The sequence below is a fragment of the Xiphophorus maculatus genome, chromosome 13, assembly GCF_002775205.1.
Source record: "Xiphophorus maculatus strain JP 163 A chromosome 13, X_maculatus-5.0-male, whole genome shotgun sequence".
NCBI lineage: Eukaryota > Metazoa > Chordata > Actinopteri > Cyprinodontiformes > Poeciliidae > Xiphophorus > Xiphophorus maculatus.
The window spans coordinates 4,016,900-4,043,373 of record NC_036455.1 but is presented as its reverse complement, the minus strand read 5'-3'; the positions used below and the strand labels follow the sequence as shown (position 1 = coordinate 4,043,373).

Below are 26,474 nucleotides of genomic sequence, written 5' to 3'. Positions count from 1 at the left end.
ACATAGATTTTTGCCCAATTTTATAGTTTTGAAATTGATCCTGGTACTACCATGGCTTACCTTTTGTTGCCTTTTAATTTTGAAATGTTTAGTTTTCAGTTAAATTTTTCCCTGAGAAATTATACATTTTCTGGACTTTTGTGCCGTCTGTCTTCTGTATTGCACATATGTTTATTAAACATATTTTGGTCACCTTTTATATTCTCCTTTTTTAACTTTATGTACTGTCAGGATCTGGCTGTGTTTCATTTGCTTTTGTTAAACATTAACCTTCTTTATTACTTTAGTCTTTATTCAAAAAGCTAAATGAAAAAAAGTCAAAGCCTAATTTTAAAACAGAAAAGCAACAATTAATTCAACTGCTACTAAATGTATGTCAATGTCAACACTAACATACATGTTTTACTTTTAAAGTTGTATGCGCATAAATTAAAACCACCTACATTAAGTTACACCTTGTATTTGCAGATTAGTAAAGAAAAAGCAGAGCTGTGTGATCCTTTGCTGCATACAGTTGAAGAAAACTTTTAAATCACTAAAAGGTATTTATTGGTAGATTTGGGAAATTTTTGCCGCTCTGAAACTTTAACGCCGACGCCGCTCACCGGCCCATGCCTCATTGAGACAAACCTCTAACCCTCGGTGGGATAAACAAAACTACAACCCCACAATCAAGACGCTGACGTGCTCCGTCTCCTGACAACACAGACAAACATAAACAAACCACCATATTCATCAGAAAGTCACAAAGGTTTCTGTCAAATGTAAAATTTTATCAAGTGCATTTGCACACATCAAATACTGTATCCATGTATGTGCAGGAGGAGGAATCACTCTGAATGCGGATGGCAGTCACACACCTTCATGCACGTGTGCTTTCGCACACACATCACATCTTTTCCTCCTGACTTGCTTAATGGACAAACTGCAGGAGACTGATACTTTCGGGTGGCTTACAGACCCGGAGGGAATCGCACTGAGAAGATTTCCATTCCAGCTCCCCACCTTAGCTGCTGCTGCTCCCTGGTGGCCGCTGAACAAACTGCAGCTCGGCACACAGGACCTCGTGAATCCCGTCCCGTCACGTTTATATTCACAATCTGACATTGCATAAAGTGAGACATTTCAAAAATATTAAAGCTTTGGCTCTATGTATTTTGTTCAGGAGCTGAGAATGTCGACACCACCTCTTCACAACCACCCAGCTCTGTCAGTTTGCCACTAAAATACAAAAAAAAAAAAAATCACTTGGAATGAGGATAAATATCCATATGTTGAGATTAATGGCCGAGCGCCAACAGAAGTCACTCTCTGCTGAATTAGGCTGGAGGACGAGGTGAAAGATGGAGATTAGTTTGAGGTTCCTGCCAGCAGTTCACTTAGCGTTTCATTATGTCAGATCAAAACAAACAAACAAAAAAAAAACTATTTTACTTGGTCTTATATTAATCTATATTTTCTTAACAGAGGCATGATTGTTAACATACAAATAATTACGAACACATCCATTTTCATTGTTACATTTGTGCTGGCCATATTCTCCGACAATGTCAGGACCCCCAAAACAGAAAAAAAAAAAAGAAAATCTGTTAATGTCCAGCACCAGTGTAAGTGTAAAGCAGGATTTTACTTGTGTTTATCACTGACTTTAAGAAGTAGAACCCATTGTCTGCTGTACCTCTCCTCTTCTTTTTTCTTTTTTCCCTGCATCTCGGCTCGGTTGCCATTCGAGACCCAGCAGCAGAACATCTGGACCCAATAGTCATCCCAGAAGCCAGCTCTTTCACAGAGGCGCTCTCTCCGCTGCGAGAGTGTTCGACCTGTACGCCGCTTACACACCTCGACCCGTCCAGTGGTGAGACTTTTCTAGTGTTGAGCCAAACATCACAGGGTAGATGCATGGAGGAAAAACAACAGACACACGTTGGAGATCTAGTAAATGACACAAAAGCTGGTTGATGCTGATTCTCCTTCGCTTCTCTTCTCACTCTGCCCATCCTTGGATTTATTTTGGGAGTGACTTTTTTTTCCCCTCCGCCTCAGACTCTCACTTCTTCTGTTTGTCAATGGTTGCTCTCTGTAGGTGGCTGTGATGATGCGAGTGGATCAGTTCTAGTTTGAGTGAAGAATACCCTTTTCTTCTTTTTTTTTTTAGGAAGTTGCAATTTCCCCCCCTAGGGGGCGCCATCCCTTCTGTTGCGTCTCCAGAGGAGGCAGGTACTCTGGAAGGCAACAAGTCTGAGTGACCGTCTTATTTTGAAAGTCATGCTGCAAGAACACAAATAGGGCTCAAACGATTGATCGGGTTAATCATGATTAATCGTCAACTAATTCAGTAATCGATTAATGGTCAACTGGTGTATACGGACTTGCAAAAAGATAATCTTCTGAAAGAACAAACTCAAAGCAGTACCGTAATTAAAACTATATAAAAAAGATACACATTTTGCATTTAAGATGAGAAAAAAAACAACAAAAAACATTTGTTAGTAAATATGATCTACCCAGAACTCCTCAAGTGGCATAGTTTTAGCATAAAACTTTTGCTATCCAGTTATTAATCAGTTAATCTATAAAATAATCAACTAATCAGTCCTGTACTGAATTGATATTAATTCGAGCAGAAAGCATTTAGCTTATCATATGATGATGATAGAAGTATTTTTTAGCTGCGGATGCTACAAATGATCAAATGTTCACTAAAGGAATGCCTTTATTGCATTTTAAGCAATAAAATATTTGTCTTATTGAATTATTTGTTTATTTGCATCTTTCAATGCATTTCTATCATTGTACTGTTTATACAGTAGACTTTATGCACAAGCAGTAAACACGAGAGAAAGCAGATCATGCAAGAGTTACTCAGCTGTCACATAAAATCCCAATAAAACTCACTGGAGTCTGTGGCGAAAGCATAAAGAAGCTTTTGCAAGGTACTCTAAAGGGTATAAATGTGAAAGTGCACATTCTAAGAAAGATTCATTTGCCAAATTCCAATCAGTACAATTTCATTTTCAATAAATAAAGAATTACTGGTTGTAATTCTCCCCCTTCCCCTGACATTTTAGGTTTGATTCGATACAATGTTGCATAATTCATGTTCCCAGATGGCTGCCATCGATCAAAGTGGCTCTCAGATTGCATATTCTTGTGCGATAACAATCTAACCTCTTGAACTGCAGTAGTGCTTTTAACAAACGAAACACTGTAATCTAATGAACTTTACTTTGAGAACTGCTCACCATTGTTGCTGCAGTTTTTGTTGTCTTTATCAGATTCCTCTTCCTCCACCTGAAAGAGATAAAAACAACACACACACACGGGAATCAAAAGCTGACATTTTAAACACAAATCCAAAGGAAAACATGCAAGACTGCAGAGAAGAATGTAAGAACATGCTAAGTTTAGACATACAAAGCTGGCACGAGGTCGCATATTTCCCAACAGAGGAAAGGAGGAGTCCCTTACCTGCTTCCTCCACTTCAGCTCACAAAAGACACGCTCGAAGCATTCATGCATGTAGTTGAACTGAGAGAAGAGAAAACAAGGGAAGCCTGTTAATGACACTTTCCATTTGCTTATTAATACATACGAGGCAAAAGGTGTTATTACATTGTACATTAAAGATAATCCCACTTTACCAACAAACATGTATTTCGGGAAGATACATAATTCTGCACTTTTTAGTGATTGCTGTAACTGCAGTTATGCATTTGTTGTGCTTTTTTTTAATTAAGTTTTCTTTCTAGATATTAAGAAATGAAAATTCATATCGGAAAACACTTTATTTCTTCATTATGTTTGGGGTCTCGAAGCAGATGCCCAATAATATAAGGTAAAAATAAAAAAAAGGCAATTTTGATGCTACTGATTTGCAATTGAATATCGAGGTGAAAATATTGATGGTAATTAACCAATATTTCCCTCTACTCTTGTTTCTCTTTCATTATTACAAATCTTGGTGCATGAAGGACAGTGAAATCTCAATCATATTATTGCCATAAAATTGCTTTATTTTTTACCATAAGACAAATGTCAAACCTGATATTTATCCATCCATCACCTCTGACAGTGAGTATCTCGAGATTTATCACATTTCTAGTAAACAAATACATGACAAAACCAGAGAAGATGTAAAACCAAAACGTACATATGGAGTAAAAATCTTAACCCAGCGCGGTTTCTTCTCTCCTCTGGCGTACTCGAAGCAGAAAGCCATGCCTTCCTCGTCAGTGTCCCAGCGCTGCATCTCTGCCCACTCAAAAGCTATTACCTGGTTCTGAGAAAGACACAGAAGGACTCAAATGAAAAATAAACATTCACCTGAACGTTGGAGAGAATATCTTCATTGAAAATCCAGGTTTGAATAAGTTGAAGCCAAACTCCGACACAAATGGAAAAAGCACTAAATTTAAAAGTAAGGATATGAACTTTGCTGTTCTGCATTCAAACTAGCATGGTCACCTCCAGCGTGCCGTCCTCGGTGCACGCGTGCAGCTTGAAGTGATGGATGCTGATGGCGGTGATGACATGGCCCTTCCGCCTGGAGTCACAGGAGCAGTGGGGGAAGACCACCTCATTATAGCCCTCGCATGTCCGCAGCAGGCTCAGGTACTAACAAGCATCACAGCAAACAGCAGTCAATATTATTCTAAGCAATTTAACCAGCTTAATTCAATGTGATAAAAAAAACCCCAAAGGTTAAACAGAAATAAGATGAAGTCAGAATTTAGGATACAAAAACACTACACACGACATTAAAATGTGCAGAAAAACAACGTATCTGAGTGTGAATGTGAGGGGAACATCTATAGTAGTTGTATGTTTTTAGACTTTTACAGATAGGAAAATATATCATTTCTTTCTAGTTCCACCTCTTTGGTTTATCACATCAACTCCTGACAAAATACACAGGAACTTGTGACTGTAAAAGGGAAGTGTGAAGGTCAGTACTTTTCACAAGGCACTGTAGTTTGATTTGACACAAACACCAACTTTAGCACTTCAAAAAACTCAAGTTTCCAGTGGAAATATCTTAGTACATTTAAAATAAGACAAAACTACTGAAAAGTAACTTTTCAGACATTTCCAGAACCAGACATTTTAACTTACAGTACAGACCAAAAGTTTGGACACACCTTCTAATTCAATGGGTTTTCTTTATTTTCATGACTATTTATAAGGCAAGAAATCCCACTTATTAACCTGACAGGGCAGGTTGACCTATGAAGTGAAAACCATTTCAGGTGACGACCTCTTGAAGCTCTTCAAGAAAATGCAGAGTGTGTGCAAAGCAGTAATCACAGCAAAAGGTTGCTACTTTGAAGAAACTAGAATATAAGGGGTATTTTCAGTTGTTTTTCCCCTTTTTGTTTAGTGCATATTTCCACATGTTATTCATAGTTTTGATGCCTTCAGTGTGAATCTACAATGTCAATAGTCATGAAAATAAAGGAAACTCATTGAATTAAAAGCTGTGTCCAAACTTTTGGTCTGTACTGTATATTATGGAAAAAATGTCTTGCTCCACTGGCAGATTATTTCACATATAACTAGTATTTTTTAATCAATAATAAGGATTTATTGGCTTAAACAACCTCATATATGTTGCTGAAAAGTTACTTGTAAGTTAGGTTTGTCTTGTTTCATGTGCACCAAGATATTTGCATTAGAAACTGGACCAAAACTAGACTAAAAAACTAGACTAAAATATTTTGTTTGTTTGCAGTGAGTTAATGGTTCACACAAATCTATGTGAGCTTAGTGGTTTTAAGTCTGAGTGAACCATTGAGGGTTGCTTTCTAAACTGTGAAAAGACTTCTGACTCTTTCTGTCCGTGCTGGGAGTGATTTGCCGAGAAGTCCCCCCCAGTAAACAAAGACTGGCTTGTGGTACTGACTGTGGCCATCTTGCGCTGCTCTGCCAGTTTCTGCAGCTGGTAGGATTTGTCCTCTGTTTTTATGAATCCCTTCTTCACATCGTCCAGTGCCTAAACGGACAGAGAGCGCCGATGAAGGGGTGAGAGGGAAGAGTGGCAGAAAGAGATGGAGGGCAAATTATTACATGTTCAAGAGGCAAAAACACTCAGTGTGACTGTCCAGTACAATTTTTTCTCTTTGCTGTTCTTTATATTATCTTGCAGTCTAAACATGGGTCAATTTGATAATGAGAAAATAAAAGTACCAAGGTTTCTTATGATTAGATTATCACAAGCATTTAGAATAAAGATACATAATACTGTATGATCAAAAATGTGGATAATTGTTTGCATTTTATGAAAACACAAAGTTCAGTTTCTCATATCATTGTATTGGAACAAATCCTGCTGCAAAATGAATTAACATCTCCATTCAACTTGCCAGTGTAAAGAAGTATGAAGTGCTCTTAAAGTTTCCTGTTAGATGGCTCCAGACTTGATAAAACCCAGTGAACCAACACCAGCAGCTGACATGGCTCTCCAAATCCTCACTGCCTTCACATGTGGAAACCTCCGTTCCTTCAGATTCTTGATTTCAAAATGAAATGCAAACTTCCTTTTCATCTGAAGAGACACTTTGGGACCACTGAGGAGTTATGCCTGTTGCTTGCATTTCTTTTTCTCTCACATTTCTTCCATCCAATAAACTTTCATGCTTGGATACAGCATTCCACCAACAGCATCTTCTGTGGGAAACTTTCTGAGGGACAGCTGTGAAATTATCACAGCTGTGCATGATTTAGGTCACAATGTCACCTTTTTGTATTAAAAAGGTTTTTTATTGGTTTTATGTGATTTTCAAATTCTATAAGAAATTGCTAATTCACTACAATAAAATCTTAATAGCTTTTTTTTTGCACAGGCATAAGAAGCAATTATTAGCTGTTGAGTTTGATGGTGTCCTTTTTGTTTCTGGCTGGAAATATTTCCTAACTGCTAAATTTAGTTTAAGAGAGGGATAAACGTATAAAGTCTCTGGTGTTATTATAATTTTTTTTAAAAAGTCTTGAATCAATAGAAATTTTATGACAAAACATTTTTAAACAGACATCTTAAAACTTCTGAATGCTTTAATACCAGGAAAGAGGCCAACCTTATAATAAAGTTTAATAATTGAACAAAAACCCACATCAGCACATGATTACCAACGCTCTGCTCACAACTTTATCCAAAGTGACTGCATGAGCTGAAAAGGTTTGTTTTGGTGGCTTACTGCTAACCTTTAATGGGTCACTGCTGAATGGCACAGGCCTCAGGTAATGAACGACCTTACCACTCAGCACACAGCTGTGCGCTGGTTCTAACAGGCTTGTTGCTAATATGCAATGCAAACTCATGGTGTGTGTTTCAGGCTGCTGTTTGCATTTAGACAAAAACCAATGCATGTATGATTTCTTATATAATTTGCCTTGTTATATTTCCTATGTTACTTTAACCGTAGGTGACAAGCTGTAAGCAAATGTGGCCTGACTTGAGTAGCTAGTGGTAAAATAGTAAGCTAATTCTGGTCACAGAACTATATCCACTTAAACTAAAAAAAGGTTTTAGAGCTGTTAACACACCTGGTGGAAGCAGTAGTGTAGTGCCAGCGGGTTGTCTCTGAGCAGCTCTTCTTCTTGGACACTGAACAGCCATTTGCGGAGCGCTAAGCACGTCCCAGGAACGGCGGATGTGTAGTTCTGCACATAAAGCTTGTGGGGGAACTCGTTCGGAGCGAGTTTCCTCACTGCAACCAAACCAGGAAGAAGGGAAAAGAATCAGGGCCGTGGTGTACTTAAATAAAAATAAATCACAGCAGAATTACCACAACACTTGCCCTCAGGTAAAACCTCCACATTTAGAAGTCTGGCACTCGTGTAATAAACTGACTCACTCTTTCACTAAAACCAGGAAAATGGAGCACATCACCCCAGCTTTATTCTGGCTCCCTGTAGCTCAGAGAACAGACTTTAAAATACTTCTGTTAGTTTAGAAATCACCGAATGGCTTAGCACCACAACACATTAAAAATCTGTTGTTGCATCTACTCTGCATTGCCAGAATCAAACATAAAGAAGCAGAATTCACTTTTTATGCTTCTCTAATCTAGAATGAACTTCTAGAAAACTGCAAAACAGCTGAAACACTAAATTCATTTAAATCAATCCTAAAGTCTCTTCTTTTTAGAGTTGTCTTTAATTAATAACTGGAACATTGATGAGTAGATTTGATGTATATTTGCTTGATGACATTTGACAAAATGTAACATTTATTGCTTGCTTCATAATGTTGCTTTATTACATTTTTATGATTTGAAGAACTTTGAACTGCCCTGCTGCTGAAATGTGCTACACGAATAAACATGACATAACTTTGAGAAAGCTTTACAACAAATACAAATTTCTCACCAAAAGAATGGTTGATGACTTCAAAAAGAGCAAAGTAGCTTGCCATAATGCTGTCCATTCCAACCTTCAGCACTAATGCCTAAAAAATAAAAAAAGAAAGAGTAAAATGAACCCAGTTATTTCTGAGCAGACAGTTTCCAACGCATCATTTGCTTCAAGCATGAACTGCCTATCCTGGTGCATCAGTAAAACAGCAGGCCGGTCTCTGAGCAGCTGCTCTTACCTGGTACACCTGGTCCGTTGTGCTGTTTTTACGAATCCGCACAGAGATGGTGGTTTTGTCAGGCAGCGCTATCCGCAGCTCCACGTCTGTGACTCCGTTGTAGTTCTGCACGCAGAAACACAAACAGTGTTGAGTGCAGAGCTGCATTTATTGCAGCTAAAGTTTGTGTGTTACCATACAGCAATATCATGCCTGTGTTTTGTCTCTTTAGTTTAGTGGCTAAAGGGTTGCTACTCATATTTAGCTTTTTAAACCAAAATTGTAAGATTTTCGCAACAGTTTTGGTAACACTCTGGATATTTTAGTACATATTATTTACATTGAAAGTGCTCTAAAACAGTTTTTATTATCTACAGTACATGTTCCACAAATTCTGGAATAAGTCAGGACTAAAAATATCTCATCATATAGCCAGTGTTTTGTTTATTAGGAGTTAAGGAATCCAAGCTGCATAGTAGATATTCTATACTTCATCTAACTAAAGGATTCCTATTAGATATCAACATTAGGTTGCAAATTTGTCCAATGCATTTCTCAAAAATATTATGGAACAGACTCCAAGTCAATAAAATTTAAGTACATTTCTTTCCATTTGTTTCACTGTCAGGGTAAAAATATAAAAAAAGGGGAAGGAGGTAAAATAAAAAAGTGAAAATAAATCCTCTAATATAGACAGAAGATAGACTACCGATAATTTAAAAATAATGCTAATAAATATGATGCATACCTCATCTGATTCAGAGAGAAACTCCTGCATGATGTCACTCTCCCCTATCACCCGCACAGAACACACTGGAGAGAAAATGATCAGAGAAAAGCAAATAACTCTATAGCAGTTAAATATTAAAAATACATTAAATCTCCACAAGGAGCATTTTTCATCCAAATTACATAAGATCCACACATTAACTGCAGTCTTAGCTCGACTTGATCAAGAGACTGAAAAGCCAATGAAAACAAATCAAATATTTTGTTGGCTTCGTGCGTTTCTACCTCGCTCCAGGTACTCCTCCAGGCCTCTGCGCCGAGCGTCCAGCTGCTGTTCGGACAGGGAGAAGGGCCATTTCCCAGGAAGCTTTGGGAAGTTGAAGTTTGAGAATTCCCTCTTCAGGTTTTGGTGCAGGATGGCAAACTCTCTATAGCGCTTCGAGCACAGCTGTCTGCCTGACATGTACACGTTGTACACCTGACATTGAAAGACGTGCAAACTGGCATTAGGGAAAACATTCAGCAGGTATCTGTTTCCTGAAGTAATTGTTCTTTTTTTTGGTACATTTTAAGAGCTGTAATGATTATTAACTGTGATTAATCGATTATTGAAATAATCAGCTAATATACAGACTCAAAAAAGAAAAAGAAAGAAAGAAAAAAAACATATTCAGAGCAGTAATACAGCCTAAACTGTACAAAATATAAAAACATTTTGCTTTTAATATAAAACACTTTTGCCAAAACTCCTCAGGTGGCATTTTTTATATTCATCCAGTTCAAATTTATTAAAGAAACGCTACGTTATTGCATTTTAGGCAAAAAATTAGAATTATTTGTATATTTTTATCTTTTAATGCATTTCTAGTATTGCATGGAAAATGCTAAAGTGCTTTAATGAAAAATCTGTAGAATAATCGATAGATTAATTGATTGCTAAAATAATTTAGGTGTAGCGTTACATGTTTTCTGCAACACAAGTGAGAAAATGGGTCAGATCTACTCACCACAAACCTCTCCGAGTGCTGCTCCACATGTTTGTACATAGGGATTGAAATGGGCACCGCCTGCTTGTCACTGTAGTCGTAGTTCGGCTGGACATCCTCCCCTCCTTCTAATCCATCAGCTTCCTGGGGTGGAACGGACAGAACGGCCAGAACCAGCTCCTTCTCCGCTGCACGGATCAGGTCCACCACTTGCTTATGGGTCGCTCCTTCCACGTTCACCCCATTCCTGGAGGAAGAGAAAAAAAAAATCAAGACAAGTGAAAATCAGAGGAGAAAACTCCCATTTCTGCCGTTATGCATTGACCTGGTGACAGCTGTCTTTTCTCATGCGTTTAAGAGAAATCATGAGTTTATTTCATGTGACCTGAAGCCAGAATGCAGAAGAAAAATGCAACAAAATAAGATCACATGCTACACCAGAAAATCTCTGTATTACTGGTGAAACCCTGCATCCATGAATATATTGATGATCCCCAAGCCTATTTTTGGCAGAGAAAAAAAAACAACACTTTTAATAAATATGCATGGCCTAATGCGAATATGCTTCCTGGATTACATGGCTACAGTGTGGTGTAATAACAGCACATTGTCCTTCACTGATTAACACAGAGATGGGAGTAAACCAGGTCAGCTCCATTGTTTTCTTTTCCTTTTGCCTCCCTCTTCTTGCCTTTGATGAGACCAGATGGTGACAGCATCAGGTGTCTCTCTTACCCGTCCACTGAGAACCAGCAGGTCCCATGCAGGGTGGGAATAAAAAAACAAACAAAAAAAAACAAACAAAGGCATGTGCACAAATCATAACAGTTTCTGTTTATAAAAATATATAACCGCGTAGAACAGATATTCTAAGAAAACACAGTCATATTAACTTATTAAGTAATGGTTGACCAATGAAATGGTCAACCATTAACCACAACTGATAACCAACCACTGCTGGTCATTTATTATAATGACATAGGGTTTCGTTCAGCATCTGACAGATTAACACAAACTTGGTCTCTTACTACAGCACCTAAAATAACAGACTGTATTAAATTAATTGTCTAATTTCTGAGTCATATTAGGTCAAATTATAAGTATGCAGGCAGAAAACTATAATACATTTGTAATATTTCTTCTATTGTGATGATTTTTATAAGGAGATATGGCTGCTGGATTATAGAAAAAAAGTGAATTCATTTGGAAACACCTAATATGACTACCCATTTAGTTTCAAAACATTCTGCTAAAGACAATAATTTTTTTTTTTTTTGTAAATTACATTACTTCTTCATCATTTTAGCTGAAGTTGAAACACAACCTCCATATGTGTAAAGACGTACATGGAACCTGCAAGAACCCGATTCTTTGAGTAATAAGGATTTATGAACTCATGACTAAATCAGTCTATGGACTGATTTACACATTGATGAATAAATAAACAAACAAATAAATAAATAAATAAAATTATACAAGCTGTATTGACTAAACTGATAAACATAGTGGGCCAGGAAATAAAGCCTGAAATGAAAATAAAGTACTTTATTTTTGGAGCAATGTTTGTTCCTATGACACTATAATTAGATGCAATAACAGGGTTAAGGCCAAAACCACTGATGAATTATTCATGCCTTTTGTCCACACACGCTCATCGCTGCAGTTAAAACCGGAACATTTTCGGTCCATGTAAACCCTTTCTTGTACTGCATTGTTATACTTGTTTGAATCATTTTTCAATTCAAGAAAATATATAAATAAAAACAGCAATAACTGAACAAGTAATTATCCTAAATGGTCAGAGATTAATAAAAAATGTATACAGTCAGTCACTGCTGACTACTAAGATCTTTAAATAGCATGCAGACACATAATGGCTATAACAAAAGCAGCAGGAAAGCAAGGTCACTGTCAAGCAGAAGAAATAGCATAATGCTTCCTAAAGTTTGTTTTTCTTCCTTGTTTGTTAACAGTGATGACATTGTCATACCTAATCAGATGATCCTCGTCTCATTTTCAAAATGGTCAAACCAGTTTAAATGTCACATGATAAGTATTGGTCCTGTCATGTGACCTGAGACATTCAGAGATTAAAAGGACAGAAAAGCTGAGAGGTTGTGTTGAGAAAAACACATTATGATGTCTCAGCAAGTTGAAGCAGGTCAGGGTTCCTTGTTTTCTGTTTCTGTTCTTCCTTTTGTCCCTGTTTAGTGGAATAAGGTTCATTACAGCATGAGCAACTTTTCTCTGCTCCTGTTGCTGATTTTAAAGCTAACATGGGGCAACTAGGGAAATTAAAAAGCTGCTTATTGGCAAGATATGAAAACTTCACACATTCCAAGGGTCAAGCGTTACAGCCCTGTGGGAGTACTGTAGAATTTGACAACATTATGAGTCTTCTTGTCAACAAATAAGCATGGATTACTGACTAGTATAGTATCAAAACCACTACAATTTTAAAGTTATTCCCAATTTTACGGTGATTTTACTAAAATCCCAGAGAAAGTGCAGAGTGACCGAGTTTTATATGTCTGTTGTTCAGCAGGTCAAAAGAAGCCCGATACACTTTTACCACACAATAAACACATATTCAGCTGATTGAGATTATTTCCAACTGCGAAAAACTTTGACAGTCATTTACGGAAACTGAAGGAGCTCCATCAATTATGTTTTGGTGCATTTAGCAAGCTAAAAGCAACATAAGGTGCTGCTAAGGTGCAAGTTGCACTTTCAACATATGCAAAGGAAAACCAATAGTTCAGCTTGTTATGGAGATGCTGTATGTTTATAGAAAGAAAAATATAGCTAGATTTGCTTAAAGTCAGGTGTAATAATCACAAAATAATTTGAGAAAGAGTTTATGTCTTATCGAAAACAAAAAAACAATTTTATTTCAACTGTGAAAATAAGTTTTACTGCCTTAGTAGCAGTAGGACGTACTTTCTTGATTTACATAAAAGCAATTAGATAAGAATTTTATTAGCATTTTTTATGGTTTTGAATAGGGCTGGATAACATGGCTGAAAAACATATCACGCTGTAAGTATTTCCCCATCAATCAATATCAATAATTATTGATTAGTTTGTTGTTTTAAAGATTTGAAGTACTGCCAAACTGGTGGTGTGACATTTGCTCTAATCAACAGTTATCACTCCACTCCGTTGTTTATTTTTACACAGCTATGAGGCACGGTGGCAAAACCTGAAACCGCTGATGCACATGTTGCTCAATTGGTTGTTGCTAGGTAACCAAGGAGCAAGTGAGTTAGTTAGTTGATGCCACCCACCTTGCATAGCTTGTTGTGAGAGGTTCAGCAGCTAAATCCATTCCTCTGCCTACATCTCCCAGAATTCTGTGTGGTTTAATTAATCAAAATGGTGTAAATAACATTGCATCCAGCCCTAAGATTTGTATCTTTTATTTTTCTATGTAATACTTTATGGTGCAAATCATTGTTTGCATTTTTATTCTTCTATATTCAAAAGAATGGTAAGATTCATTGTACAAAATCAAATAATTGTCAGCTACTTTTTTGACAAAACCTTGTTTAGAATGACTGAAATAGAGCTGCATGTTGACACACTGGTTAGAACTGTTGCCTTGACGCAAAAGGTCCTGGATTTAAATGCCAACCTGGCGTCTTTTTGCACAGAATTTGCATGTTCTCCCTGTGCATGACTGAGTTCTCTCCGGGTACTCTGGTTTCCTCCCAAAGTGCAAAAATATGACTGTTAGGGTTAATTGAATATACTTAAATCACTCTTAGATTTGAGTGTGTGTCCCTGTTTCCTTATGATGGACTAGCGACCTGTCCAGGGTGTACCCTGCCTGTGCCCCAATGACTGCTGGAGACAGACACCAACTAAACATGACGTTACAAGGATAGATCGCCAGTTCATTACATGGCAACCAGAGACAATATTTTAAGTCATCAAAAGAAATAAGAATGATCCAGCTTTTGATATAAAAGGTATGGCTAGGTTCAAAATGGTTTATTTCCCAGGATTTATATTTATATTTTAGTTGAACATATCAGGAGGACTTCCAACCTGAAAGACCAGGACCTCATTGCAAAAGACGAATAGTGAAAAATACTTATGGAAACATGCAGGATGCTTGGCAGCAAATGATAAGAAACGTTTGATTATTGTATTGCTATGGTATTTTACATTAAAAGATAAATCAAAACAAAAACAAACTCATTTATTTAAACCGCTTGAGTGATTTATTATCCATCGGCATCTGCTCTCAGAAATAAACTTCTAGATTAAACTAGAATAACTTTTTGGGATTTTAACCCTAATCCCAAACAGTGAAATCTGAAAGTAACATCATCTGTCTGAAGATGTAAACAACACTGATGTTGAAGGCTTCCCCTAAAGCCAGCTAGCTCTAAACCACGATGTTGAGGAACAACACTACCATCCAAACACAAATCCTTCTATCATGCAAGTCAATACTGAGTCAACATGGTTGTTGTTTTAATCAAACCCTTTCTAAGGCGCTGCAACATCCATTGTACAAGTGGTTTAGCTGAAAACAGAAGCTACCAGGATTGCTAGTTAGCGCCAGCTAATCAACATGCACAGCCTGTTGTCCAACTTATGTAAGCTGGTTAGCTTTCTGTTTAACTCCCTAGCTAGGTCATTTGAGCTCCTTCACAAAATGCTTAACTCAAATGCCAATGTTATATATATATTTCACCGGTTTTGTTACATGGTTACAAGTATAAACGAACACTAATGTCACACATACTTCAAATTGCATCCAAATGGGCTAAAGCTGAGGAGCTAGCGTCAGTAGCTTTTACTGGAAGGCTTGACGCTGACTTACACTTCAAGGATCCTGTCACCCTTCGCTATCCCCGCTCGGTCTGCTGCACCTCCGGGCAGAACAGCGCTGACGTGCTGAAGAGGAGCGTACAGTTCCCCGTTGATGCTCCGAAGCTGCCCTCCTTCGCTGACCTGACCGCGAACATTGAAGCCGTAGCCGGACTCCGACTTGACGATCCGCACTATCCGAGGACCAGACGTTACCGTTGCTGCGTTCTGGCCCGCGGACGAACCGACGACTGGACCGTTGTAGCGGGACGCCGTGGGGTGAGCCGGCCGAATTTCATCGTCTCCGACATCCGCCATCTTCTTCTTTTGCGGGCTCTTAAATCCCCCTCCCCTCTTTTTGCAGTCGGTGATTTCCAGCAAAATTCAAAACAACACTTGAGCTCTGTCCCTTCAGTTACGTTAGCTCCAAACAGACCGACTCTGTTGGCGAGGACACGCCCCTCGGTGACGTCACGAGTCACAGCAACAACACGTGACCAAACGGAAGCGTCGGTATGTCGCGTCCTTCTCTCCTGTTCTAGCAGGAGGATTTGAGATAATGTGCGATAAAGCTGCATTTAAAACACCTTTAATGTTAAATCAAAGCAACAATTCTTACACACAAGTCATTGAGCTAACGTCACAAAATAATAATGTACAGGCCACACTATATGGAGGGCCAAAAGTGCCCAAAGATAAACGAGTCATTAAAAAAAATATTTTTTTCAAAAATAAATAAACAAAAAATGTAAGTATTGAATTATTATTTTATGTGAAAACAACTTATTAACGTGTTATTGCACTTATAAATAATTTAAACTGTAACTTTTACTTGATTTACCTGTATTACCTCTAAAGCTCTATATTTCTATAGGGCAGGCAAAAAAATATGCTAGAAAAATTCTCTATATATTTCTTAAGAAAGGAAATTCAAGTGTATCAGTGAGAGGCAAATGGAAAGAACTTACACATAATATATAACATTAAAAAAATGTAAAATTCTAATTTTAGTTTCTTTAATTTAAAGCTAACCCATTTATCTGGAAATACAAGTTAACACACATTTCAAGAAAACTAATTTCAGAATAATTTAAATAAGATGACTGTCATTAAAACTGGGATATAAGAACAAATATAAAGCTACTCAAATCAATTCAACTACTAAATGTGCTAAGCTAAATACAATGTACAACCAGGAAGACATATCATCTTCCTTATGAGGTAAATATGTCTGTTTCATCACAGCAAGCACATGCACAAAAAGTCATTAAAATTCCTTCTTAAAGGCAAGTAAGAACATTCAGGTTAAGTAATCTACTTTATTACTTAACTTGTGTTTCATCCACTGGAGAAACACATATTTAAACTGTGAAGCTTCTTACTGGAGATGTAGCCTCTAATAAGCAACTGTAGACCTGCATTTATAATGTAAATAATGATTTTCTTTCTTTTAAACCAACATTAGAAAAAAAAAGTAAAGTAAATCCTCAATTTAAAGCAGGCTTTCTTAACAGACATTTTAAACAATCCCAGATAATTAGGATTGTTTTGAGTAGCTAAAACAGTTTCTAAACTGTTGTAAATGCATAAAGGCCTGGTTTTGAATCTGAGCCTGGGTTCTTTCTGCATGCATGTTCTCCCCTTGCACGCCTGCAGCTTCCTCCCACAGCGCGTGCAGAAAAACCTCAGGTTTTTCTGCACAGGTAAACAGTGGCACAAATACCGCTGCAGTTCTCTTTACATCCATGATGTAAAGTGCAAAATCACCAGATAGACTATTTCAGAGGAAAAAAGATTTTATTTTTACATGACAAAATCATGTGAATTCAGTGTTGTCTTTTTTTCCAAATGGCGGATCTTTCAGTCAGCCTCAAGGGGGCGCTTGACTTCCTATTGTTTCCCAATGAAGTGCTCATGGCACATCTGTGTGAGGCAGCTGATTAGGTTGACAAACTCACTGAAGTCCACGCTGTTGCTCTTGTTTGTGTCCAGGTCATTGAAGATGCGATCGACTGCTGCCTGGTCATTGGCTTTCTGTGGTCCAAAAGTAAAGTGTCACTCTATTTCAAACCTTACAGTTTGTCAGTACACGCATACACAAAGACTGCCTTGCAGCAGTATTTTCTACAATACGCTGTCAAAAAGTACTGCATTGCTGTGAAGTTGAAGGAAAATAACACTTGATTAAATTAAAATTGGAAAATTAGGCCATGTATGTCCATTCATCTCCTTCGTAATCAATAGTTGTTGCCACATCTACAACCTCAAATATTTTGGACATTTTGAGATTGAAATTTGTTCCTGTACTTTAGGTTTAGTTAGGCATCGACTGGAATACATATATCATTTTTATATGATGCATCAAAAATTTTAACATTTATTTTGTCATTCATTATGATTGGTTTGAGCTCCAGGATTTTGAACAAAAAGCCTCTATAAAAAACATTTTCAAATTTCACATAATTATGAATGTCAATTTGCTTTGATCTAAGCCATGACATTGTAGCTCTGGCTGTATGTTTAGGATCTTTCTCCTGTAGGAAGATGAAGTCATCCCTTTATTTGCATATAATGTGCATAAAAAACAACAGAATATCTACTACTATCACCGACTGATGGCACCCTTTGAATTTCGTTGTCCTTGTGACAATGACAATAAAGATTTATCTTAATGGGGATGTAAACTTTCATTGAGTTTGTTTGGAGCAGTGATTTTTACAAACTCTAACAGCTGCTGGGAGGAAGGAGATGTGATGCTGCTGCTATGTGTATCTGGGATGCAGCAGTCTGTCACTGAAGGAGCACAGCACACCTTCTTATTTTATTTATAAAAAAATGTGAAAACCATGTATCTTTTATCTTCTACTCCATAATAAGTACAATACACTGAAGTATGTGATGGTAACGTGAAGAAATCTGGAAAATTTCAAAGGATATGGACATTTTTACAAGGCAGTGTAACAGTAGATCATGGACGAATAGCTCTGGGGTCACTTACACACAGCAAGTCTCCAAATTCATTCTGCAGAAGCTCCTTCAGCTCCTCCTTATTCAGGGTGTGCTTGTCACCCTCTTTGCTGGCGTATTTAGTGAAGGTGGTGATGAGGAGGGCCATAGCCTTCTGGATGTCAGACATGATGGCGGCTAGTTTATGATAAAAGAAAAGAGAGAATGTAGAAAATAGAAAAAAAAATAGTGGAGAGTGTGAGTAACTGAACAGTGATACATTTGTTGGAATCTTATTTTACTCTCACTCCACAGTTTGGGAACACTAGGCAAGCATCGATATAATCTGTAAAATAATTAAATGAAATGCACATGAGCTGAGCTGGTGCTTGGTATCATTATGTTTTTCACTGACTGTGTTTTTCCTTTTTGCTTTTCCATAGAGCTGGATATAAATACACCTTGGGTTTCCACCTGGGCCCCTCCGCTCTTATGTCATGCTGGTCTCTAACACAACAGAGTGACATGGGGTCGTTGATATGGTAACAGCTCTATCTCTGCAGATTCCCTGCCCTGAACATGTTGACAAATAAAGAACCTTGAATATTATTGATACTTGATGATGTTTTTATTGTGTGATTGTTGCACCATATCAGCTCTATAAAGGTTTTGCTGACCCAGCTGTGGTTGCATTGTGACTCCTCCCTGGAGCATAGTTAGCGGAGGAAACTCTGCCATCAGAGAGTTTGTAAGCAGATGGGAATTGGGAAAGAAAAGGACACAAAACCAGTTCAGATGTTTCCATTTTCTCTGCCTGTTGCCTGTTTTTTTTAATGTAAATCTGTGTATGAATAATAAAGAAAAAATAAATGTTGTGCTGAATGGCTGTATAGTACAATAAATGTAGCTTATGTAGAGCATAAACAAGACTTAGGAGCTCAGTTTTTTCATGGCATGTAATTTTTAGTTTTGTTCAAAATTGGGTGGAAAAGTAAGATCTGACACAAACCATAAAGACTAAACTGTACCATTGCCATTTCTAAAAAAAACCAAAAAAAAAAAAAAAAAACAAAGCAAAAAACCCCCCAAACTGTAGCAATCTGGGATGTTTCAGGATGTTAAATTTAACAAACAAACCAAAAAATATTTTAGTTTGCTAAACTTTAAGTTTCAGATATATTGTTTGAAATACATCTAAAGTAAATACATCAAATAAAGGCCAGATAAAGAAGAGCCCTAAGGCTTTTTACTCACCCAGGTTGAGATGGCAGAAGATTTGGTTGTGACGGTGAGTGTTTTGTGAGCTTCAGGGATGCAGAAACGGCTCTGAATGATGCTTTATACATCACCACACCCTGAATCCTTGCCTGTATGACACTCCTCTTAACTCCAGCCACTCCTTTACTTTTCTTGTTTCTCAGATTCTTTTTTTTCAACACCACTGGATTATATAGTATAGTGTGTTTTAAAGTTAATGAAGGAAGAAATACCGGTACATCATTTAATGAAATGTCCCTCTTTCAACTGGAGTTCACTATTTGTTGTTTTTTTATTTAGGAATATCCATATCCAGGATTTGTGGCTTCCACTAAAAACATTACTATTACAAAATGTAATTTTATGCTTAAATCATAATTTTCCCTCACTTGAAGTTTCTACATGCATAAATTATAACATTATAGACTTTGCTATGGATATTCCGCCGCTCTAATGTCTCAACATGACAAACTTTGGTCCTTTTGCAAGATAATCTACAACTTTTAGGACTTGCAATAATTTTCCTGAAAAACATTGTCAAAACAATTTGATGAGCTACTAAACCCAAAATGGTTTTCCCCTCTCTGCCTTTGGATGATGACAGAGCTAACTCAGGGAAATACTGGAAAAAACCTGTTAGGAGCTGCAGAAGAGTTGAGATTGGGGTGACGTTCACTTTCCAGCGGGACAACAAGCCCGAATTTTCAACAAGAGCCACAACTACATGATTTATTAAAAAAAAAAAAAAAAAAAACCAAGCACAAAAACCAGACAAGGTGAGAATCTGTGCCAAGTCTTAAAATGGATCTTCATAGCTTCCCTTCATCCAATATGACTCAACTTTAACAATATTGGCACAAAAGAATAAGCCAACGTTTTCCAGACTTGGTGCACAAAAATAAAAATGAGGTGTCTTTGCAAATAAAGTTGGGAGAAAGGAAGGACACAACAAACAAAAGAAGAAAGTCAGGCAGCACTCAAAAACAATAGAATAGATAGAAATATGTGAGGGATATTGTGGATGAAATGTTTGAGGAACAAAGCAACAGACATCTAGGCAATGCAACAGGGAATAAAGTTTGAACTTACAATTTCCCAAACTCTTATTGTCTTTCTCTAAACTTATCCAGATCTCGACAACATTCAGGAGGAATTAATACTAATGCAAAGTACTGTAACATAACTCTTTAACTGTGATCTGTGTAACAGATCGTTCTTGGTGTTCTGTGTAAGCAGAGGACTGTTTTCAGATGTTTTTTGTGCTTGTTTTAGAGGCATGTGACTCTAAATTGAAAACACTGGACACAGTGCCTCACTGTGAGCTGTCTGTTAAGATCCCATTCGGCTTCATTCTTCTTTACAAATGAGTGAATTTGTCACTTGCAGTCGCATCACAAAAGCAAAAACTAAAAAGCCCAAAAAAGAAGTGAACAAATCAACACTGAGGCGTCTCAGTTTGAATGCTATAAATATGTTTGTGTATGCTCTGTTTTTATTTTGTCATTCTCAGTTAGAGTTGCTCTAGTGACCACTTCTGTTTTTTAAAAATGCAGATAAATACAGATTATAAATTAATTGCTCTGTATGTCTTCTTCATTTGTAAATAGTCAGACTTTGTCTTCTTTGTTCTGTTTATTTATTTACTTTTTTTTTTTACCAGTGAGCTGGAAAGAAACATCAATGGAAACTGAACAATGTACTATAAACATATTTAATGTCTCTCTTAACATGTTTGCAACTTTTAAATAAGTTACTGTGTAAGGAGCTAATTGCTGGTATATAGCTGTATCTAAGCTCTTCTGCCATCTAGTGGCTCAAACCTGTTCTTGTAACCTGAGGTCTATCGTACAAAAGCCAAAGTTAACTGACTTCAGGATGTCAATATTTCTTTAAAATATGAACAGTTCATTTTCCATGGAGGTCCCTTGAAATTCATTAAAGCATTTAATTATTTTTTCCTATTTAAAGCTGTTTGCTGATCAGGTAACCATTTAGGCTCAAATGTTAACTTTTGTTGATGTTTCACTAAACTTAAAGTTATTTTACTTCTGCTTTGTTTTAAAGCAGAAGTACAGAAGCAACCCGCAATACAGAAGCATAAAATGACATGAACAATTGCTTAAATGGTTGCGTTATATTAAGACTGAATCAGATCTGAAAATGACATTTAATTTTGTTTTGTAAACTCTTATGGCCTTCACACACTCACAGAGCGTTTCCAGCTAGCAGAAGTTGGACGTAGTGTCCCATGAAAGCTTCACAGCAGATCTAGGAGGGGTTAACATGTTCTGACAAAGAAGTGTTGTTTTAGTAATGAGGGGGTTCCTGCTTGTGTACTTATGCCAGGTATGGTATGAAGGTCTAAATGTTTGCTAACTCTGCAGCAGCTCACTGTGCACTCCCTGACAAGGAGTGCCTACAGCAATAGTAAAACTGAGAGTGTGAAGGCTTATCTTTTTCTAAAGGGCCTGGAGCAAAGGCCATGATTTTTCATTGAATCCATTTCCTTTAATATGAAAATTTCATCATATAGACAAACTTTATGTCTTTACTTCATATCTATACATCTGACTCAGCACCACTGCATTCTATTAATGTAGTGGAGCTGCATTAATAGCACCACTGCACTTGTATGAACTTGATGAGAGTATAAAAAGACCCTGCACAGCAACAGAGCTTGGTGTGAAAAAAGTGAATCAAGCTGGAAATCCCGAATCTAAACTCAGCTGTGGGTCACATGGGTGTGGTTCTTCTGTACACACACACACACACACACATGCACGCACACACACCCCCACTCTTACAGACGTACACAGTCAGAAACTGGTAACATAGCAACTGCTCTGTTTGCCCTGTTGCAATGAAGACTGATAAATCAGAGAGCCCTGCCCACGAGGATATGGGGCATTTTCTCCCTGAGTTTAATCTTTCAGGCAAGGAGTAAAGATTCCATCTTTACTACTGCCAGAAAGTCTCCCAAAACACCAAGAATTTGTCATTTCATTTAGGTAAATTATTGATTTCATTGATGAAATACTGAAAAAAAGAAGCTGTTCCTTGCTGATTGTATTGTTCAGTTGTGGTTCGGGAAGGGGAGGGGAGAAGACGAGCTGACCTTTCCTCTCTTTCACCAGATATGAGTCACAATGAAAACACTCAATAGAATGCATCTTGTGACTCTATCTCTTCGTTTCTACACTGTGCCTAAAGCAACCCTCTATCCCATTTAACTTATCCATCCTTTGCATCATCATGTTGAAAGTTGCAACATCAGCTGAGTGGCTGTACTTCACAACAGGGTGTGTTGAGCCTGGAACATTCTGCAGATTCTTCTGGGCGGCAATAAGCAAGATTTTATGAAGCAAGGAAGCAAAGTTCACCTCTTTTTCCGGTGTTAGAGAGGCATAAAATGCAGTGGGAGTCACATAATCACATCTAGTTTCATTGGCATGCTTGCCAAAAGAATGATCCACATAATTAGTTTTATAAGGAGATAAAAGGCGTGAAAGTTAAGGTTTGAGTTCAATCTATATCCAAGTCAAAGACCTTAAAATTAAGGGAGTTCTTACAGATCCAGTACACATCAGTTTGACCTTTCAACTGCAAAAACCGTTTTGCCTCAGACCACTTAAAAGGTCTGTGTATCTGCACCATTCATTTGTCCAAAATAACTTTGATTCCTGTAGGTGGAATAGTCAAAATATAAAAATTTATGACTTTCCTCATTGTTATTGTTCATATTAGATTGATTACATTTTGGTCTTTTAGAAGAATAGTCTTCTTTGACTAAGTTAGAAATTTAGAAAGTATTTGAAATTGCAAAATACTGGCGGTATGTGAATGAATCTTTTTTACATTGAAATGCCTTAATATAAATAAATGGGATTAAGTCTTGGGTGAGTAACTGTCTAACCAGTGTAGTTCAGAAAAACAATGAGGATTTATTTATTTTATTAGCCTTCTAATGTTATACATTTCTCTAGTTACTGCTGGTCTGTGTCTGATTGGGTGATCAAACCCTCTTGACGTCTCCATCCCCCAAAGCTTGGGTGACCGGCGAGCTCAGACCAGCGAGTCGGTGAGAAATAAACCTTAGAAGCCATCAAGAAGTTAGGATGATGTCTGATCAATTTTAGTAGGATTTGGTCACAAAAATGTAAGTTCTCATCACACTTTACTCTAAATGTGTTTATTTTTGGGGAGAACCATGCAATAAGTATAACTTCTCTCTATTCACCTTGGATGTAGATATTTTCTCACTTAGTAACTTCCTCTAGTAATATTACTCAGTTTGAACTTAAAATTGGAGAACCACCAAGACATCCAAGAGACCTAGACAAGAACCAGCAACTAAAACCAGTCAGTCTGACCCTTCAGTCTAAAAAGAGGTAAAATGAAAGAGTTGCCCTCCAGGATTGCATAAAAGTGAGCATTTTGATGTGTGCTTTAAAAATTGGTGTAAAAACAAACGGAAAACAGTTTTCAAGTGATAATTACATTACACAAATTTGTAACAAGCAACGTCTGGAAGTTTAAAATCATCCAATGAGTTTATTTGACAAAACAATGTTTACAAAAAATATTCTTGATGTATTAATCTTAACTTTGCTTTCTGTCTATTTTGCCGACTTCAGTCCTTTGTGCATCTTATAGCACTGCTCACAGGCAACAGACAGTCCAACCACCAGAGCAACAAACTCCTCAAAATCCACCTGGCCGTCACCATTGGCGTCCAGGTCCTTCATTATCTTATCGATGGCACCAGGGTCCTTCTGAGACTGCATGGACGGACAAAAAGACATCAAAAGTGAAAAATCTTGCACTTCATCAGAAGCGCTAGAGTTGCTTTTAAGCTCTTTCTCGCACCTTAAGGAAGTTAGCCAGCTCGTTCTCCATCAGCTGCCTGAGCTCCCGCCGGCTGAGAGTCCCTGCTCGGCCGTCCGCAGAGGCGTAACGGTGGAACACCACGATAAGCAGCTCCATGGCTGTCTCCAGGTCAGAAGGCATGGCTGCTGGGAATGTGTGCGGACTGAAAGTTGGAGACAGCACAGAGGAAAAACAGTCATATCCAAATGAAACTTCAAGGAGGTGCAGAACGAACTCCTTATAGATCAGAGCTGTGTTTTTAATTCGATAGAGAATGAAAAGTATCGCTTTCGATCGATTAAAACATTTCATCAATTGAAGTCAAAGTGCTGCAGTGTGATTAACTTTGTAAGCTAATCACTGTAAAAAAAATCGCATGTTTTCAATAAATATTTAAGAAAATGTTTTATTGTCTCATTACAGTTTTCCAGGTTTTCATATTCTAGAAAGTTTAAAAGAAGTCATTTTGTCTCAAATGTTATTTTGAAATGTTAAACTGGCTGTGCTTCGGTGGAAGGACAATTCATTGTTACAATAATTCGGCTACATGATACCTTAGTTTTATCCAAACATATGTGTGTGTTTTTTAAAGCAAAATTTGACGATGACTCTCTTTGATCATCTTTTTTGCTTTTGCAATTCTGGTCTTGTACTGCATCTTGCATTACAAGACCTCATAATGCAGAGCTTTGAATTTAGTGACCCTCTAGTGGAGAGAGGCTTTTGGATCGCAATAGTTAATGGATTATGTAAAGTCAGCGTGTTAAACTTTTCATATTAATTTGTTAACATTGACAGAACATCCAGAAAGTAATTACATCTTTTTAAATCTTTATCAAAATGCTTAACCCACATTAATAATAGGTAACTACCTCTTTGCTTTCTCTCACCACCCTTTAAACAAATGAGTAAAGTTCACAAGCAGTTATTATGCAGGGTGTGTTATTAAGTTGTTAGTCAGCAAGACAGGAGTCGTTGCCTCATATTGACAGAAAAAAACTTTAAACCCAATCCTCCTGATTATGCTTTGTTGTAGCAACAGCTTGAGAAAAATGGAGAAGTAGAAGGAAAAACTGAGACTGTGTCATTGATGTGGGAGGCTGAGTGGAAAAGTTGAACTAGATGAGACATGAAGAGGCCCACAGTGGTAGGATTCAAGTAAGAAGAGAGGGCAGAACCCACAGCCACAACCACACCCCTATTTTACCTTCCAGTGCGCTTTAACAGGCAACAAAAAACAAACAATATGGGTTTATTTTACCGCATATAAGCCTAAAGTTCTAAAAGTTGTGTCAAAAAGTTGTTAAAAGCTATGGAGCATTTCTATAAGTTGTATTATTTTAGATTTTTCTCTGAAACACATACATATATTAACGATTCAACATTATTAGTCCTCTAACAATCACTGCAGGGGCCTCGCCTGTGAGAGAGCAGCAGCCTGTTAGTAGGTTAGCTTAGCTCTTACCGTGGAAAACGTGAGGAGTCTCTGCAGAGGAGAGGGCAGAAAATGTGCAGGAGACTGAGAGAAAAGCAGCAGAGGTTTTTATACGCAGACACCGCCCCGGCTCTGTGAGTCAGGCTCTTCTGTCCACTGTAACCATAACAGACTGCAAGGGGGCGGGAACCATAAGGTTTGTAGTGTAGGAGTAGCCCAAGGATCCTTTAATCACAGAACAGTCAGTAAGTCTGGGTTCCTCTGACTGATACTTACTCCTTCACTCATCCTGGAATTGATTCCTAAACAATTTCCTTATGTCTACTCTAGCTCAATGTTTTATTATCAGCAATTACTTATTTCATCATTTCTTACTTGTTTTGATCGTTTTGACCATGTCATTGTGTATCTGTCTAGTGATTAAATCTTTATCCTTCTGTTTCTGGCCTCACCTGACTGTGCTCTACAAATACAGCTTGATCAGTATCGGTCAGCTCTTTAGTTTTCAGGATTTTAATTTATTTAGGATTGACACCTAAATTAAAAAGGAGAAATAAACATACAAACAAACAAACGTGAGTAAAGCAGTTTGAAGTTTATGATGAAGGAATCGAATGTTTAGCTTACAAATTCAACTGATTAAAGACCGAAACATTATTGGTCTTTCTGGGCTCCAAGAAAAGGTAGTTGAGTCTTTTCTTATCTTGTTGCTGACTTTAGAGTATAAGAAGTATAAGTATATATATATATATATATATATATATATATATATATATATATATATATATATATATATATATATATATATATATATATATAAGTATATGTATATAAAGTAACATTCTGCAATTTCTGCAAAATCTAGACA

At 37.3% G+C, this 26,474-nt stretch overlaps 3 protein-coding genes across 3 annotated transcripts; all 3 read right to left on the bottom strand.

The window, feature by feature from the left end:
* Nucleotides 1-1,429: 1,429 nt before the first annotated feature.
* Nucleotides 1,430-15,569, bottom strand: LOC102226119 (sorting nexin-27-like). The gene is made up of 13 exons (XM_014474169.2): nucleotides 15,116-15,569; nucleotides 10,303-10,528; nucleotides 9,581-9,773; nucleotides 9,315-9,379; nucleotides 8,588-8,692; nucleotides 8,365-8,443; nucleotides 7,540-7,703; nucleotides 5,900-5,989; nucleotides 4,465-4,614; nucleotides 4,151-4,279; nucleotides 3,469-3,528; nucleotides 3,243-3,291; nucleotides 1,430-2,222 (listed from the first exon to the last, which is right to left on the bottom strand). The coding sequence occupies exons 1-13, from the start codon at nucleotides 15,418-15,420 to the stop codon at nucleotides 2,152-2,154; spliced, it is 1,686 nt and encodes a 561-aa protein (XP_014329655.2). The 5' UTR covers nucleotides 15,421-15,569; the 3' UTR covers nucleotides 1,430-2,151.
* Nucleotides 15,570-16,880: 1,311 nt separating this feature from the next.
* On the bottom strand, nucleotides 16,881-19,388 carry LOC102225858 (ictacalcin-like). The gene is made up of 3 exons (XM_005796452.2): nucleotides 19,303-19,388; nucleotides 18,101-18,246; nucleotides 16,881-17,136 (listed from the first exon to the last, which is right to left on the bottom strand). Exons 2-3 carry the CDS (start codon nucleotides 18,236-18,238, stop codon nucleotides 16,993-16,995), a joined length of 282 nt encoding a protein of 93 aa, XP_005796509.1. The 5' UTR covers nucleotides 18,239-18,246; nucleotides 19,303-19,388; the 3' UTR covers nucleotides 16,881-16,992.
* A 4,442-nt stretch (nucleotides 19,389-23,830) lies between these two features.
* On the bottom strand, nucleotides 23,831-25,745 carry LOC102225599 (protein S100-A1-like). The gene is made up of 3 exons (XM_005796451.3): nucleotides 25,637-25,745; nucleotides 24,172-24,334; nucleotides 23,831-24,083 (listed from the first exon to the last, which is right to left on the bottom strand). Exons 2-3 carry the CDS (start codon nucleotides 24,310-24,312, stop codon nucleotides 23,922-23,924), a joined length of 303 nt encoding a protein of 100 aa, XP_005796508.1. The 5' UTR covers nucleotides 24,313-24,334; nucleotides 25,637-25,745; the 3' UTR covers nucleotides 23,831-23,921.
* Between the last annotated feature and the right edge of the window lie 729 nt (nucleotides 25,746-26,474).

Excerpts from the sequence above, each read along its gene's own strand:
- LOC102225858 (XM_005796452.2), bottom strand. The coding sequence starts at position 18,238 with ATGTCTGACATCCAGAAGGCTATGGCCCTCCTCATCACCACCTTCACT. Across the intron at positions 17,137-18,100 it reads AATTTGGAGACTTGCTGTGT|AAAGCCAATGACCAGGCAGC; the intron begins GTAAGTGACCCC and ends TTTGGACCACAG.
- LOC102226119 (XM_014474169.2), bottom strand. The coding sequence starts at position 15,420 with ATGGCGGATGTCGGAGACGATGAAATTCGGCCGGCTCACCCCACGGCG. Across the intron at positions 9,380-9,580 it reads GGAGGAGTACCTGGAGCGAG|TGTGTTCTGTGCGGGTGATA; the intron begins GTAGAAACGCAC and ends TTTTCTCTCCAG. Across the intron at positions 2,223-3,242 it reads CAAAAACTGCAGCAACAATG|AGTACCTGCCTCCTCTGGAG; the intron begins GTGAGCAGTTCT and ends GTTGCCTTCCAG.
- LOC102225599 (XM_005796451.3), bottom strand. The coding sequence starts at position 24,312 with ATGCCTTCTGACCTGGAGACAGCCATGGAGCTGCTTATCGTGGTGTTC. Across the intron at positions 24,084-24,171 it reads AGCTGGCTAACTTCCTTAAG|TCTCAGAAGGACCCTGGTGC; the intron begins GTGCGAGAAAGA and ends CCGTCCATGCAG.